This window comes from Micropterus salmoides, unplaced genomic scaffold (assembly GCF_014851395.1).
Source record: "Micropterus salmoides isolate LMB-PRFRI ecotype aquatic unplaced genomic scaffold, ASM1485139v1 Ms_hic_scaffold_5, whole genome shotgun sequence".
NCBI lineage: Eukaryota > Metazoa > Chordata > Actinopteri > Centrarchiformes > Centrarchidae > Micropterus > Micropterus salmoides.
In genome coordinates this window covers 8,423,726-8,436,737 of record NW_024044237.1, presented here as the reverse complement: position 1 = coordinate 8,436,737, position 13,012 = coordinate 8,423,726, and the positions used below count along the sequence as shown (strand labels likewise).

Here is a 13,012-nt window from a genome sequence, read left to right as displayed (position 1 = left end):
AAACTTCATGTCCAGAGACAACGAAAATACGACCGGTTCAGGCATGGACAGGGAGGTGTTAAGCAAGAGAGGCAGTGTCAGAGTGTAGAGCCTGAATATTTTCACATCTAACTCTGTGAATTAAGGGTTTATTTCAAACCAGAGTTGGTGATTATTAGAAAAGTGGAAAGACTATAACTGAAACCTACACATTTTAATTTAAAAGCAGCTCCAATGCTGTGAAAAAGCTCAAGAGATTTTGGGATGATTTTCTCTGAGTCTGCGATATCTTAGAATTTGGCAGACCAACTGACATGTTAGCGTTATTTTTTTTATTAACACACTATCCCCTGGTTGATCTTTCTTCAGATGGTAAAATTATGTTAGATAGATAGATGGGTTTTGTAAAATTATTTCTAAAAACAACGTAAGTAAGATGGCCTGGTGGTTAGTGAAGTCATCCCCTTTACCCTAATCGGAGCGCCTGGGTTCAGTCCCTCATGCGTATGCCAAAGTATCCTTTAGCAAGTCTTATTTGCTTCCGGAGTCTTACATGCCAGCTCCAAATGGCTCCACAGCTTCTCTGATTAGTGGATGTAACACACTGTCGGTAGGTGTCAAAAAGGTTGTGGTATTAAAGGTAAATAACAGTGGGATTTAAGTGGTTATTGAGACTGAAAGCTCCAGATAGAGAGGAAATAATGTTGTGAGCCCAGACCAAAAGCCAGTATGACTCGAGGTCTGGGGAATTTTCATCTTTTGCTCTTTTCCAGCGTGTGGGATTGGCAGTGCTGCCTGCCAATAACTAGATGTCCATCACCATGAAATCTTGTCGTGGGTAGATGGTGCAAGAAGGTTGACTTGAGATGTCAACCTCTTTTTTTTCTCAGCTTTGTCTGAAATGACCTCCCTTCTCTTCCTTTTAGGAGAGGTAAACTGTCTCTTTCTTACTGTCGAGAACCAGCAAACTCGAGTTCATTTTAACCTGACATCAAGTAAGAAATGTTGAACATCTGCAGTGGGGAGAGGTATTAAAAGCATTCGAGGATGTTCCATCACTTCCTGTGTTTGTGAACAGGTTTGACTTCTGACCTCCACTCTAGTACAGTACATTCATGTTGCATAAAGGAGTAGGAGGAAGGAATGCTTGTGATCGGCCACTTCCAGTGTGGTTTTATGCAAACTTGCGGAACACAAGCTATTTTGTGGCGCGTTCGCCTTTCATCCAGGCGAATCAAACTCTTCATTGTTTTCTTTGTACACGTTTCACTTCTCCCACTATTATAGGTCTTTCAGGCTGTACATTTAGGGCATCTCTAACCCTTAACTACACCTGCAGTACTCCTCATGGAAGCAACAACTGTGAGACAGTGTGTGCAGCTTTAGGCAGGTCCTCTGGAAAACAATCCACTCCGTCCCCAGACCACACCCATCCTCAAGAGCCCTTCCCCCCTCCGCTCAAGGTAGCCCACTTGTCCTTATTTGGTCGTGCTGACAGCTCAGCTGGTGATTGGTTGAAGGGAAAAAAACATTTTGATTGAGAAACACACCTGTGCAGGCTTGCACACACCCACCCTTGCTTGTTCTCAGCATCTCCCATGAGCCCCCCCACACACACAAACTGTAAACACGGGTAAATCCATGATAGCAATCCTATATATATGCATTGATAATGAGTGTGATTGTTGCTTAAAATGACGAAGCAATTCAATAAACACAGTACCTATACTTTATTATGTATTTAACTGAAAATGTCCTCACATCTCAGGCCCCCATCTTGTCTAGACATGCTGTTCATAAAAATCCTCTGTCTGCAAAAACACACACAGTGCATACCTGCATCTGCAGAAACACCACTGTCTCTTTATCGGTTTCTGCTGACAAAAGGGACTATATGCTCCTTCGGACCCTGCTGGAGGTCTGCAAGGATAAAATGGGACACTCAAATATTCAATCCAGCATGCAAGACCACTTAAATTTTTACAGGTATGCGGCATTTTGAGGAAGTAGCTTATCCATAATATGAGGTAGTTGATCAGCTTTCACTAAGAGACATTCGCATCGGTGTCTTTCCTCCTTAAGCCACATTTCATGCAGAAAATAGACCTCCCATCTGTGGTCATGATAGTGAAGTGCACACTCATGTTATCAGACTCAGGTGTTTATGGGCTCATGATGCTCTTCTCTCCTGATTTTATTGTGCTTTATTATAGCACTATAAAAGTCTGGTTTCCACAAAAACTGAGCTGCAAAGAATCATCTAATGCATAAAAGGTGGGAAAGAAACTGTAAAATACAACACATGGTGGTAAAAGTCCTGTAAAGTCAGCGGCTTGAGAATTCCCTGAACAAGGACAAATAGCGTCCTCTAGCTGACACACAAGAAAAGCATTAGGCGGGGTTTAGATTTTAGTTATGTGACATACATTTTTATTACACAGATATGGGAACAAGTACACTCTCTATGGATTTGCCAGATTGTTGTATCAGTCAGAGGGCTCTCCTGCAGACTCCAGTTCAGATAATACGGATCTGGATGGAGACAGAAAAACAAGATTTTTCAGAAAAGTAAAAAACACATGATACATCATATCATCAATCCCAATAAATCATTTTCCTCTGTAGTTCCCAGCAGTGTAACTAAATATTTAATTCACTAATGTAAGATGCTTCTCCTGTGTTTAAAAAGGGCAGGGTATTATGTGGAGCTGCTTTGGGTAAAAACCTCCGTCCAGTCCTGACAGAAAAACTACTCTTCTTAATTTTGTCCCTGAGGGCATCGATTGGTCCCTGTTTATTTTTCCTTTTGCTCATCCATCACACCTGCCATCTCCATAGATGGGATTCTGTTGAAGATAATACATTGCACCAAAAGCTATGGTCAGGTTTTCTAAAAACTATTTTAGACTGGTCTGTAGTGTTAGGCTAGTCTTTCTTTTGCTCTTAGATTATTTCTGAAACTGTCTAACTAGACTAAAGACAGACTTATTTTAAGTTTAAAGAGATAGACACCCTAACACTAGGCAGACTAAGAACCATTTACAAAGAACTCCTAGCAGATGAGTCCCATATTATTTATTTATTTTGAACCTGTCCTGCAGCCTGGTATGCAGTACGAGGAGCTGGATACCATGTTGTGCCAGACAGATTTTACTTTAACAAAGCAATCATCTAAGATGAGTCCCATTTTAGACAGTGAAGAACTAGAGAGCTTTGGCGAACAGATGAATTTAGACGTCTATCTGAAGCCTGAGTATTAGTGAGATCTAAGCAATAGTCACAGTCTATCTTTGTGAAACTGGCCCCTGGTGTTTCCATAATGGCAGTGATTGACCTAAGGGTGCTAAAAATTAATCCTTGTGTGTGTGTGTGTGTGTGTGTGTGTGTGTGTGTGTGTGTGTGTGTGTGTGTGTGTGTGTGTAGTTAATTTCCCCCCACTCTGAGCTTAGTATGTGATGACGTTTGGAAACCACACTCAATTTTTGAGATATCCTTAGACTTCATTGCTACTAATACTTGGTTTATATATTTCATGTAATTGGTTAATAATAAAATAAACACAAATGTTTCAGTTTATCAATGACAGTTTGTCTTCTGTTATTCTTGTCTCACCCATTACGTTAAACAAGATGACAGACTGTCCCAGATGGAAACATGCTTCCTGCCGTCGTACTAGAATTCCTCTCCACCTCCTCACCTTTGTTCCTCAGTCAGATCAAACTCAGCCAACGTTCGCTTCGCCAGTCTCGGTGTTGCGTTCAGACAGAAGGCTGCAGACAGCTGAACCAGCTCCACTGCCCTTTGCGGAGAGCCATTGTTGAGACACACCAACAGGAAGTCCTCTATCAGCCCCTCGCTGGGGAAGATAAGACAGCAGGAAATGCACGGTTTACGCCAAATGTGTGGCACGTCAGAAGGAGCGTTAAAACGTGATTGCACTTTATTCCTACAACTTCTTTCATCTGTCAGAACAGTTGTGTAATGTGGTAAATATATAAGCCTTCCTTCTTTAGGTTTGCAGTTTGGACTGAGACTTACGCAGGTACTCTGTTCTTGGATTTGAAGAGCTGCAGCATCTCCCTGCAGAGACAGACGCATTTCACTATAACATCATTTGGCAGTGAGCATTAGTGGAGTCAGACTACAGGAAAAGCTCTCCTGTAAATGGACTCACAGACAGACAGCTGTCTCTCTTACCAGGCCTGTTGGGTCTTGTTGGCTCGCAGCAGCAAGGAAGTGATGTGTGAGAGGGAGGAGGTGCTCCACTCCAGACTGGGCCTCCCTCTGTCTCCATCAAACACACGCTTAATATCCAGAGCACATGCTGCAAAGGCCTCCTGAATCTACACACACACACACACACACACACACACACGCTGATGTAATTATCTACTATGCTTGACTATCTCCAACTGATAAACATCACAGTCTCCTCGAGGAAGAATCAGTGAAAGCAGTCATGTCCATGCCTTACTGACCTCAGGACTGTGTCTGTCTCTGGCCATCAGGGTGAGCAGCTCCCCCACCAGATCAGACTTATTATCATGACCCAGAGAACGGATATCTGGAAAACAGGCGGAGTGCAGGCAGACTTATTTTCAGTGTCTCTCAGTCTAAAACTGAAATGTAAAAGGGCAGGATTTCTAACAATATAAACATGGAAGCAAGATTTTATGAGTGATCAACCACTCAGGACATGTGCTCAGTGAGAATAGATTTATTTAACCATGACATTATCTTTAAACTTACCTTTCCATATAGTGGGCAGCAAGTCCAGGCGACTGTCCGTGTCTAGCGACTGCAGCAGGTCCCTCAGACCTTGGGGGTTTGGGTAGTACAACTGCAAACACAGAACACAATCAAAAGTACTGCTCATTAGAGATTATCCATTTTTATGCAAGACAAGTCCCAGAGTAAAATTGAAGCCAAGAGTGTTGACCTTAAACTGCACAGAAAACTCTCTTAGATTAATCTTTGTAATGGATCTTAGAAGAAAAATACCCAACTGTTACACACACTGTAGAAAAGCTGCAGCTTATAATATCTTAAGGTATTATTGATTCTTCATATAATCCTTTATGCGGTCTGGAGTAGAACTACTGAACAGGGAGAGAGAGAGGCAGAGATGTACCGACCGAGGGAATGAGCCGTCTGTACCACTTCAACACCACGTCAATGTGCTCCATCATACACAGCAGGTTGAAGAAGCGACCGCTGGAGAGGAGAGAGGAGAGGCCCAGTTACACGGGACAAACCTTTTGAAAATCATCTCCATAACTGCATCATCGAACCGTCAGATACTAGAACCTCCCAGTCACCCTGAGGTTAGCATATAGAGGTCCAGGGGATGTGTTTTAGGTCGCCAGAAGGTTTTCACTTACTAGTAAATACTCTGTTGGTAGGAATCTCCCAGAAGCCTCCAGTTCTCCCCCACTTCTGTTAGACTGTGGACCTTATATCCCAGCTCCAGATCTTTGCAATCCAAACACTATTATGGCAAAAACAGGCAGAGAGGAAAACAGGTCAGATGGACAAATTTAAGACCTCTTAAAAACCCTTACATGCTAGCGGGAATGTAACAAAGCGGTCAAAACCAGCTGACATCTGATAAACAATAGCTAATTGTTAGGGGTGTGACAAGATCTCTGCTATTAAAATGTGACGATACGCCTCGTCGAGATGAAAAGCTGTGCCACGTATTAGCATGACGGAGTGTGAGGGTAAAATCAGCATAGAAGATGCTACTTTTAAATCGTTTGTGTGCCAGCATATTGGGTACCCGGTGGAAACAATGAACAGCGACAGCGTGACAGACAAGGCACCAACAATATGTAAGCAACATTTCAAAATGCACCTGCTTTGTTTTGCTTTGTGTGACTTTCAGTCGAATAAAAGACAATTTATCTGGTCAGATATTTCGCCACTAAAGATTATTTAAAAACAGTGTTAAAATATCGTCTCCTTCTCGTGAACCAAATATCGTGTCTCGTCTAGTGATCTAAGCATACTGTCACATCCGTACTAATTATAGTTTTAAAAAATGTATTGATTGAACTGGATGATAAGTACAAAATTTGATAGATTTTTGAAGTAACCCTCACTAATAAAATACATCTAGATGTTGGCAAACACAAGTGCTTAATGAAAGAACAAGACCATCCTTGATAAATATTTATACAAAACATGGAACAAAAAAAGCCTTACTATTCTCATTGCGCTGGAGAAGAATAGAACTGCAAAGAAAAAGAGAGAGAATACAAAGCCAGTATTAAAGTCCCCATCCTGATGGATAAATCCCTCTGCTTTGTTATGTGACCACAATTGTTTGTGTGTTTTAAATCCATTTTAAATAAAATAAGTAGGATTTATTTCCTGAATCACTCTACAGATACACCACAACATACCATCATCAGGGTCCTGGCAGGTGAAGCTGGTTCCTGCCAGCTCTGACATCACTTCCTGTAAAATGTCAGTGTTGCCGTGGCCGGAGGTGGCTGGAGAGGAAAGGAAACCACTTAATACAACTTATTATACAGACAGCGGCACCCAACCGGTAATGTTCAAATGTGATGTGACACCGATCTCTGCTTACCTGCTTTGAAAAAGACCGCAAGGACGTGGTCGAAGGAGGCCAGGCTGGGAGCTGACCATGCGGGCACACACAGACACAAAGTGGATTTTTAACAAAAGATCATCATCTTCTTACAGCTGTGTGTCTGTGTGTCTGTGTGTGTGTGTGTGTGTGTAGTCACCTATTCCAACAGCCTTCATCTCGTTCAGAGTGTGCAGAGCTTGGGTTCTGGCCAAAGAGCCACAGCGTCTCAGGGCTTTCAGAACACTGTTGAAGGTCAGCAGGTTGGGCTGAACTTTCTGTTGACGCATCTGGTTCAGCAGCTCCTGCAGAGAGAGAGACACACACACACACACACACACACACACACATGACTGGAGCTTTTAACACTCTGACAATAAGAGAAAAGGCTTTCTGGCCACATTAGGGAACCAGAATCAGAGTGTATGCATGTTGCCTTCATTTGAGGGGTAAAGTCAGTTTTTTCGTTCCAAATGATGCTTCTGATGAGACATAATGACATTTGGTTTTATCTTTTCATATTTCTTGTCAACATATATGGAGCCCCAAAGCATTCAATATTAAATGAAGAAATAATTATGAAATAGTCACATGAATACACTGTGTACAATACAAACATGAATCAATACTTGCTGGAATTACTATACATCAACCTCTACTATGAAGTGGCATTTCATCATCTCATAGTAAGGTTACAGGGTTTTAGTGGTGCTTCTTTTATTTGATTAGATTTTTTTCCTTTCAAAACATCCTTTTAAAAATAATAGAAAGTACAATAACATTTCAAATGTTTTTAAATTATTTCACACTTATTTCAATTTCATTTATTTTTATATTTTACACAAGTAGTTATTTGTTATCATCTTCTTTTTCTCAATATTGTTGTTGTTTTAATACAATTAAAACATTTTTGGGGGCTCCAAAAGCATATACTAATTTATCTGAAAACAACTAACTGATGTTAGAATAGGACATTCTTTCTTGAATTTCCTCTTTCTGAGGAAACCTGGCAATGTGTATTTCTGATCTGTACAACAGCTGTAACACTGAGTAAAATAGTGAAAAGGCTCTTACAGCGATCACGTCCCATCTCTCGTTGTATTTATCTCGGACATCTGGAGCTGCTGAGATCAGAGCGTTGAAGATGTGGACATCAGCTGAAAAACAGACAGTTGGGTTATTAGGCATCTGCTTAACAATACGAAATTAAGCCAATTATAGTTTAGAAAGACGGACAATCTGCGGCTTTTAAGAGCAAATTTTTAAAACGACTATGATTCGAAATTGTAATTCTTTGGCACCACCTACTGGCACTATAAAGAACAACGCTATGACTGACGGCAATACACAAGGTCAAAACCAACATGCAGTGTTTTCAATTGAACATAAATTGAGTAAGTTGTGGGATGATTCATAATGTCTAACTGTGACAACACTACATGCCATTCACAAAATATGACTTTTACCATTACATTTAAATTAAACATGATTAAAACACAATTAAACAGCCACTTCTTGAAATAAAACTGACAGAATTTTTCTTTTTTTTTTTTATAAATTGTATGACAAAAGATGTACATTGTATTAGCCACAGTTATAATGCAATGAATGCAAGAATGAATTATTAAAACTGTACACGTCAAAAGACATCATTGCAACTTCTACTCCAAATATCGCCTTTTAAAATAGTGTTTGTATGCAACAACTAATCAGCTATTTTCTCTTCCTAATGTCTCTTACCGGTCTGTCTGTTGTTCAGCATGTCTGTGTACATGCTGAAGGCCTTTGCGTAAGCTCCATGCTGGGGAGAGACAAACACAAGCAATTAGTGCAAAGGCACCTTCTTCACAAACACGAGGAGGCCCTTCCTGCAGTAGCAACTCCAGTAATGAGCTCGAGTTCACACCTTCACCATGCCTCTGATCAGAGCAGAGTCAGAGCGAGTGTCCCTCTCTGGCAGCAGGTTAAAGATTCTCTCTGCGTTGTTGTTTTCTCTCCAGGTGAACTTCAGGAAGTCTGACGCGCGACGCACCCTCCCTTTCCTTCTCTTCACCTCCTCTCCTGACCCCTCCTGGAAACACACGTACGAAAGCAAACATACATTTATACTGTAGGATTAGTATGATGCCTGAAGTGTCCAGCTGAATGTGGCCAATGTATTATCTCAAAAACCCAACTTTGAGTTTATTGTGTCCAGAGCTGGGACGATTAGTCGAGTCCAGCTTCTCCGATTGTTTTGCTCTAATCAAAATCGTTATGGAAATAAATAGTCGTCGTTACTTGCTGCTGTACTTGTGTCAGCCTGAGGTTCGGATCAGGGATGACTCACCGCGTCCTCCGTCTGCGGTCCTCCCTCCTGGACAGGGTCTCTGTCACAGTAGAGACAGATCAGGTCTAACAGCTCATGGGTCGTTTCCATAGAGACTGCCGTGCCTGGAAGAATTGGACAGTCGATGTAGATGGATTAAAGCAGCGCTCCTTAAACAGAGTGTGTGTGAGCATGTGCGAGTGTGTGTGTGTTCTCACCAGCTTGCAGTAGTTGATCGTACATGTCAACAGCAGCTGTAACTTTCCTTAAGCTGATTCGCTCCTTCAGTGCCTCCTCACTCACCTCCTCAAGACGCAGCGACACCGTCTCTGGCATCAGACACTACACACACACACACACACACACACACACACACACACACGACAAACATGCAATGAGTATCAAACAATACTGTTGTCCAAGACCCAAATCGTTACTGGGTATTTTTACTCATCAGCTCACCAACATTAAAGTAAAACCAAACAAGATGCGTGCTATGAGTAAAGCTACACTTTAACTCTCCTGAACTGAATTCTTTGAGCATGCTCTCTGTATAGCTGCATTTCCACCAAAAGAAACCAAAACTTTTAGTCCTAGGATCTACTGTTCAATGGAGTGAAAGGTTCCTTCAGCCCATTGTTGTGTATGTTTCCAGTGCGGTCTAAAGACCGGTGAATATAGGCAAATTAGTCCGCAAATTACACCGTACACCATACATTTATCCGCCACTGCAGCACCATGGAGGAGATTCAAGTTGTCAATAAGGTCTGGACTTTGTCGGTTCATCTGTTGTTTGATTTCTTGTCCGTAAGTTCTTCTGTTAATGTGTCAAGCACAATAAACATCTTTACTAACTCCTTTACTGTATGCTGTATGAGGATGGTCGCAGACATTTAAAAATGGTGGTTGAAAACTTCTGCAAGAAGCGTCTACTCAAGAAATCTGAAATGTTCGAAACTGCAAACCCCACCTGCCAAAGTTTAGCATTGAGGTCGCTGAAAGGTTCCCAGTTCCTGGGTAAAGTTCTTGGGGTGAAAACGCGGCTTATTCATTTCTACCCCTCCTGCACCTGTGATAATATAGTCTCCAGTTGGCTCTGCGTATTCCCACAACAGTATGTGTGTGTGTTTCTTACTGGTATATGTGGTTCTGCAAAGTCTTTGGTGAAGAACTTGGGATTGCTGTTGACAAAGTATTTGGCTGCAGACATGCCAGACTCCTGAGAGAGAGAGTACAGCTTCTGCAGAGAGAGGGAACAACGACACATCAGCTAGAAAATGTATCACCCATAGATCCCACAGTAGAGAGTGCACTACTAGAGTTTACTTTGATCATGGATACAAACAGAACTCTTTCATTATGTCTACATTATTCACTCCTGTCCAAACCCAGTCCCACAAAAATGCTCCGTCCCGTCCTAACACTCAGAACAGAGTACAAAAAATTAATCCTGTTCTGTCCCATATCGTTAGATTTTTTTTTAATTATCAGAAAATTCCATTTATTCATATTAAAACTGAAAAAATGATCTATGATTCCTGTACCCCCCTGTGTCGTCCCAGTGATATTGACTAGCATCACGTGAGAATCCCACAGGATACCAGTAAAAATGTCAGCCTATAGTTCACATCAGTGCTGCTTTATGTTTACATAACTACATCTTAATATCCTCTCAATGTGGGTGCTTTCATAAATACATAGTGGGTGTGAAAAACAATCTTATAAACGTAAAATAGTATTCACCAAAACTAACTTGGCTACTTAAAAATAAATTTGAGATGTATGTAACCTTTCAAACTATCATTATAAAGTGACAACTGCATTATAAAAGGAGAGATGACAGTAGAAAAGTGAATAGTGAAAAATGAGCTAGCTGAGTAACTTTATGTCAGTGTAAAGGTTAGCATGTTTTAGACGCACAAACTCAGCAGAGGTCCTGGGAGAGAGGTAAGGATCATCCTGGAACTGGTAGGGATATGCTGTAGGATCCTGGAGGAGAGAAGAAAATAAAATAAATAAAAAAGGGGGTTCACACAGACAGACAGATAAACAAGCAAACGCACATACTGAAAGATCCACACTAGCATCAGAAAGACGTGGAGGAGCGCTCACCCTGCTGACAGTTGAAGCCAGAGCCTCCAGCACGGCCTCTTTGCTCCTGTTCATAAGAAGTGACATTAGTTCACTGTCTTGTTGATGCTTCAATACTCGGATGACATGATTTAAAACTGGGTAGTCGATTTAAACAAGCTTTATGTAAATGAGGTTTCTCTGAGCTGCACAATAAGGTATGCAGCGTGGCCTGCACTGTAGGAATCTTCGAGACTTGATACAACTGTGATTTGGAGACATACCATGTTTTCTTCCTGGGGATGACAATAGTCTCTGTCGATTCTGCAAAGACAGAGAGGAAAGGGAATGATTTTAATGTCTCTCACATATTTCAATCACTTTTAAATAACACGTCGCCTCCAATGGAACAGGGAGAATATTTTAAAAATTTAAATGCTCCAATAAATCGAAATATTTAAAAGATCAGTCTGTTTTTTTTTAAACAACCCCACATGAAGATAGAAACCAACAAGAAGTTTGACCATTTCTCAATACTTTCCAACTTTCAAACCCTGTTCCTGGCTTTCATCCCCAGACCATTGCTTCCCGCTAAAGATGTCTTATTAAAAGAACACGAGAAGCGTTATTACTGGGCTGCTAACATTTGCCATACTCCCCGCTGGCTCTACAAGGGCTGAGGGGCAGATGTACAGACTTGGTACACACACACAAGTCCTTATCATGCAGCCTTCTACAGAAGCTTATTACAAAATGTCAGTCTTATGCCTTGGAAAACTGAGTGGGAAGCAGATTTAAATTCCAGCTATTTAAAAAAATTACAGAGCCTGGGGAAAGGGGTGATAATCTGAGTTTAAACACAGAATTAAAGTTTTTTTTTAAAAAATGTTTTCTCTGAGATTAAAGTCATATTAATGAGAAAGAAAATCAGATGTGCTTGTTACAGGCTCTGTATATTAAAAGTAGGGTATGCAGATGTTAATAAAACAAATAACATATTGGCTGCTTTCACCAGCCAGTATTATGAGATACTTCCTTCTCTTTAGGGTGTTTTGTACCCTGTAAAGCACATCAAATTGCCCTGATGTCTGAATTATGCTATACAAATAAAGTTGTCTTCAAAGAAAAAAAAAGCATAAAGAAGATAGATACACTTATACTGTCTGCACTGACAAGAGTGTTTAAGTCTTATTCCAAATTACCTTTATTAGCTTCTGCAACTTGTTGTCGCAGGGCTGCAGTCCAACCAAAACCCCTGGGAAAAACAGAAATCTGATCAACTAAAAAGAAGGTGTAACGTTACATTTAGCAAAACACAGTTCAGTCCTCTGGTAGGCTGTGTTATTCGTATCTCCCCGTGTTGCACATACCGCATCTATTAAACCTGCTGATGGAGGACGTGGCCAAGACAACATCATGACAAACATTATTGAACAGTGACAGAGGTTAAAGGAGGATATACAGAGGGTGACTGACAGGCAGCATTAGTCCTGTTGTAGTTGTGTTTTTTCAACGGGGCAAGATAAACCGTATGAAAGCCTTGAGGCAAAATGTCGTTTACATGCCTGGCACTTACACACATCTGTTTAAATATCTAACAGTTTGCCAGAACTTACTACAGCGACGCAATTTGCCTTCATGAAGACACGACCTCCTGTCAAATGATGCTAGCTGCAGGTCTCACACTCGTGTAGCAACCAAAATTAAATGACAATAAAGCCGACTGGCAAATTTTCTAGTTTAAAACACAGCTATAAAACGTGCCTCACCTGTGACTCCATAACTGCTCGAAGTTATTAAGCAAAAACCGGCTGTTTCTCTGGATGTAATGCCCTACGTGCCAACCGGGCGCCGCCATGTTGTTACAGACTGAAGGCTTCTGGGAGGGAGAAACCATGTGAGCTCAGAAAAGGGGGAGAGAAAAATAATAACAATTTGTATTTTCCAGAAATACAACACTTCGTCCACGCTTAATATCGAGCCAGCTCCAATTTGAATATTGAACTAGTTATTTAAAAGGTAGAACACCCGCTGATTATGCAGGAAAGCCTAGTCACCTGTAT

General features: G+C 41.1%; 1 protein-coding gene across 1 annotated transcript; it reads right to left on the bottom strand.

Moving 5' to 3' along the window:
* Positions 1 to 2,380: 2,380 nt before the first annotated feature.
* Positions 2,381 to 12,842, bottom strand: ptcd3 (pentatricopeptide repeat domain 3). The gene is made up of 23 exons (XM_038699049.1): positions 12,719 to 12,842; positions 12,152 to 12,204; positions 11,234 to 11,273; positions 10,992 to 11,037; positions 10,800 to 10,868; positions 10,015 to 10,119; positions 9,098 to 9,221; positions 8,901 to 9,004; positions 8,478 to 8,642; positions 8,312 to 8,372; positions 7,646 to 7,728; positions 6,732 to 6,876; positions 6,572 to 6,622; positions 6,384 to 6,473; positions 6,184 to 6,212; positions 5,361 to 5,467; positions 5,115 to 5,193; positions 4,729 to 4,819; positions 4,458 to 4,543; positions 4,177 to 4,322; positions 4,018 to 4,059; positions 3,677 to 3,835; positions 2,381 to 2,511 (listed from the first exon to the last, which is right to left on the bottom strand). The coding sequence occupies exons 1-23, from the start codon at positions 12,805 to 12,807 to the stop codon at positions 2,466 to 2,468; spliced, it is 2,010 nt and encodes a 669-aa protein (XP_038554977.1). The 5' UTR covers positions 12,808 to 12,842; the 3' UTR covers positions 2,381 to 2,465.
* Between the last annotated feature and the right edge of the window lie 170 nt (positions 12,843 to 13,012).

Coding starts and splice junctions, on each gene's coding strand:
- ptcd3 (XM_038699049.1), bottom strand. CDS start 12,807: ATGGCGGCGCCCGGTTGGCACGTAGGGCATTACATCCAGAGAAACAGC. Junction 10,869..10,991: donor TGGCTTCAACTGTCAGCAGG/GTGAGCGCTCCT, acceptor TCTCTCCTCCAG/GATCCTACAGCATATCCCTA. Junction 5,194..5,360: donor TACCAACAGAGTATTTACTA/GTAAGTGAAAAC, acceptor TCTCCTCTCCAG/CGGTCGCTTCTTCAACCTGC.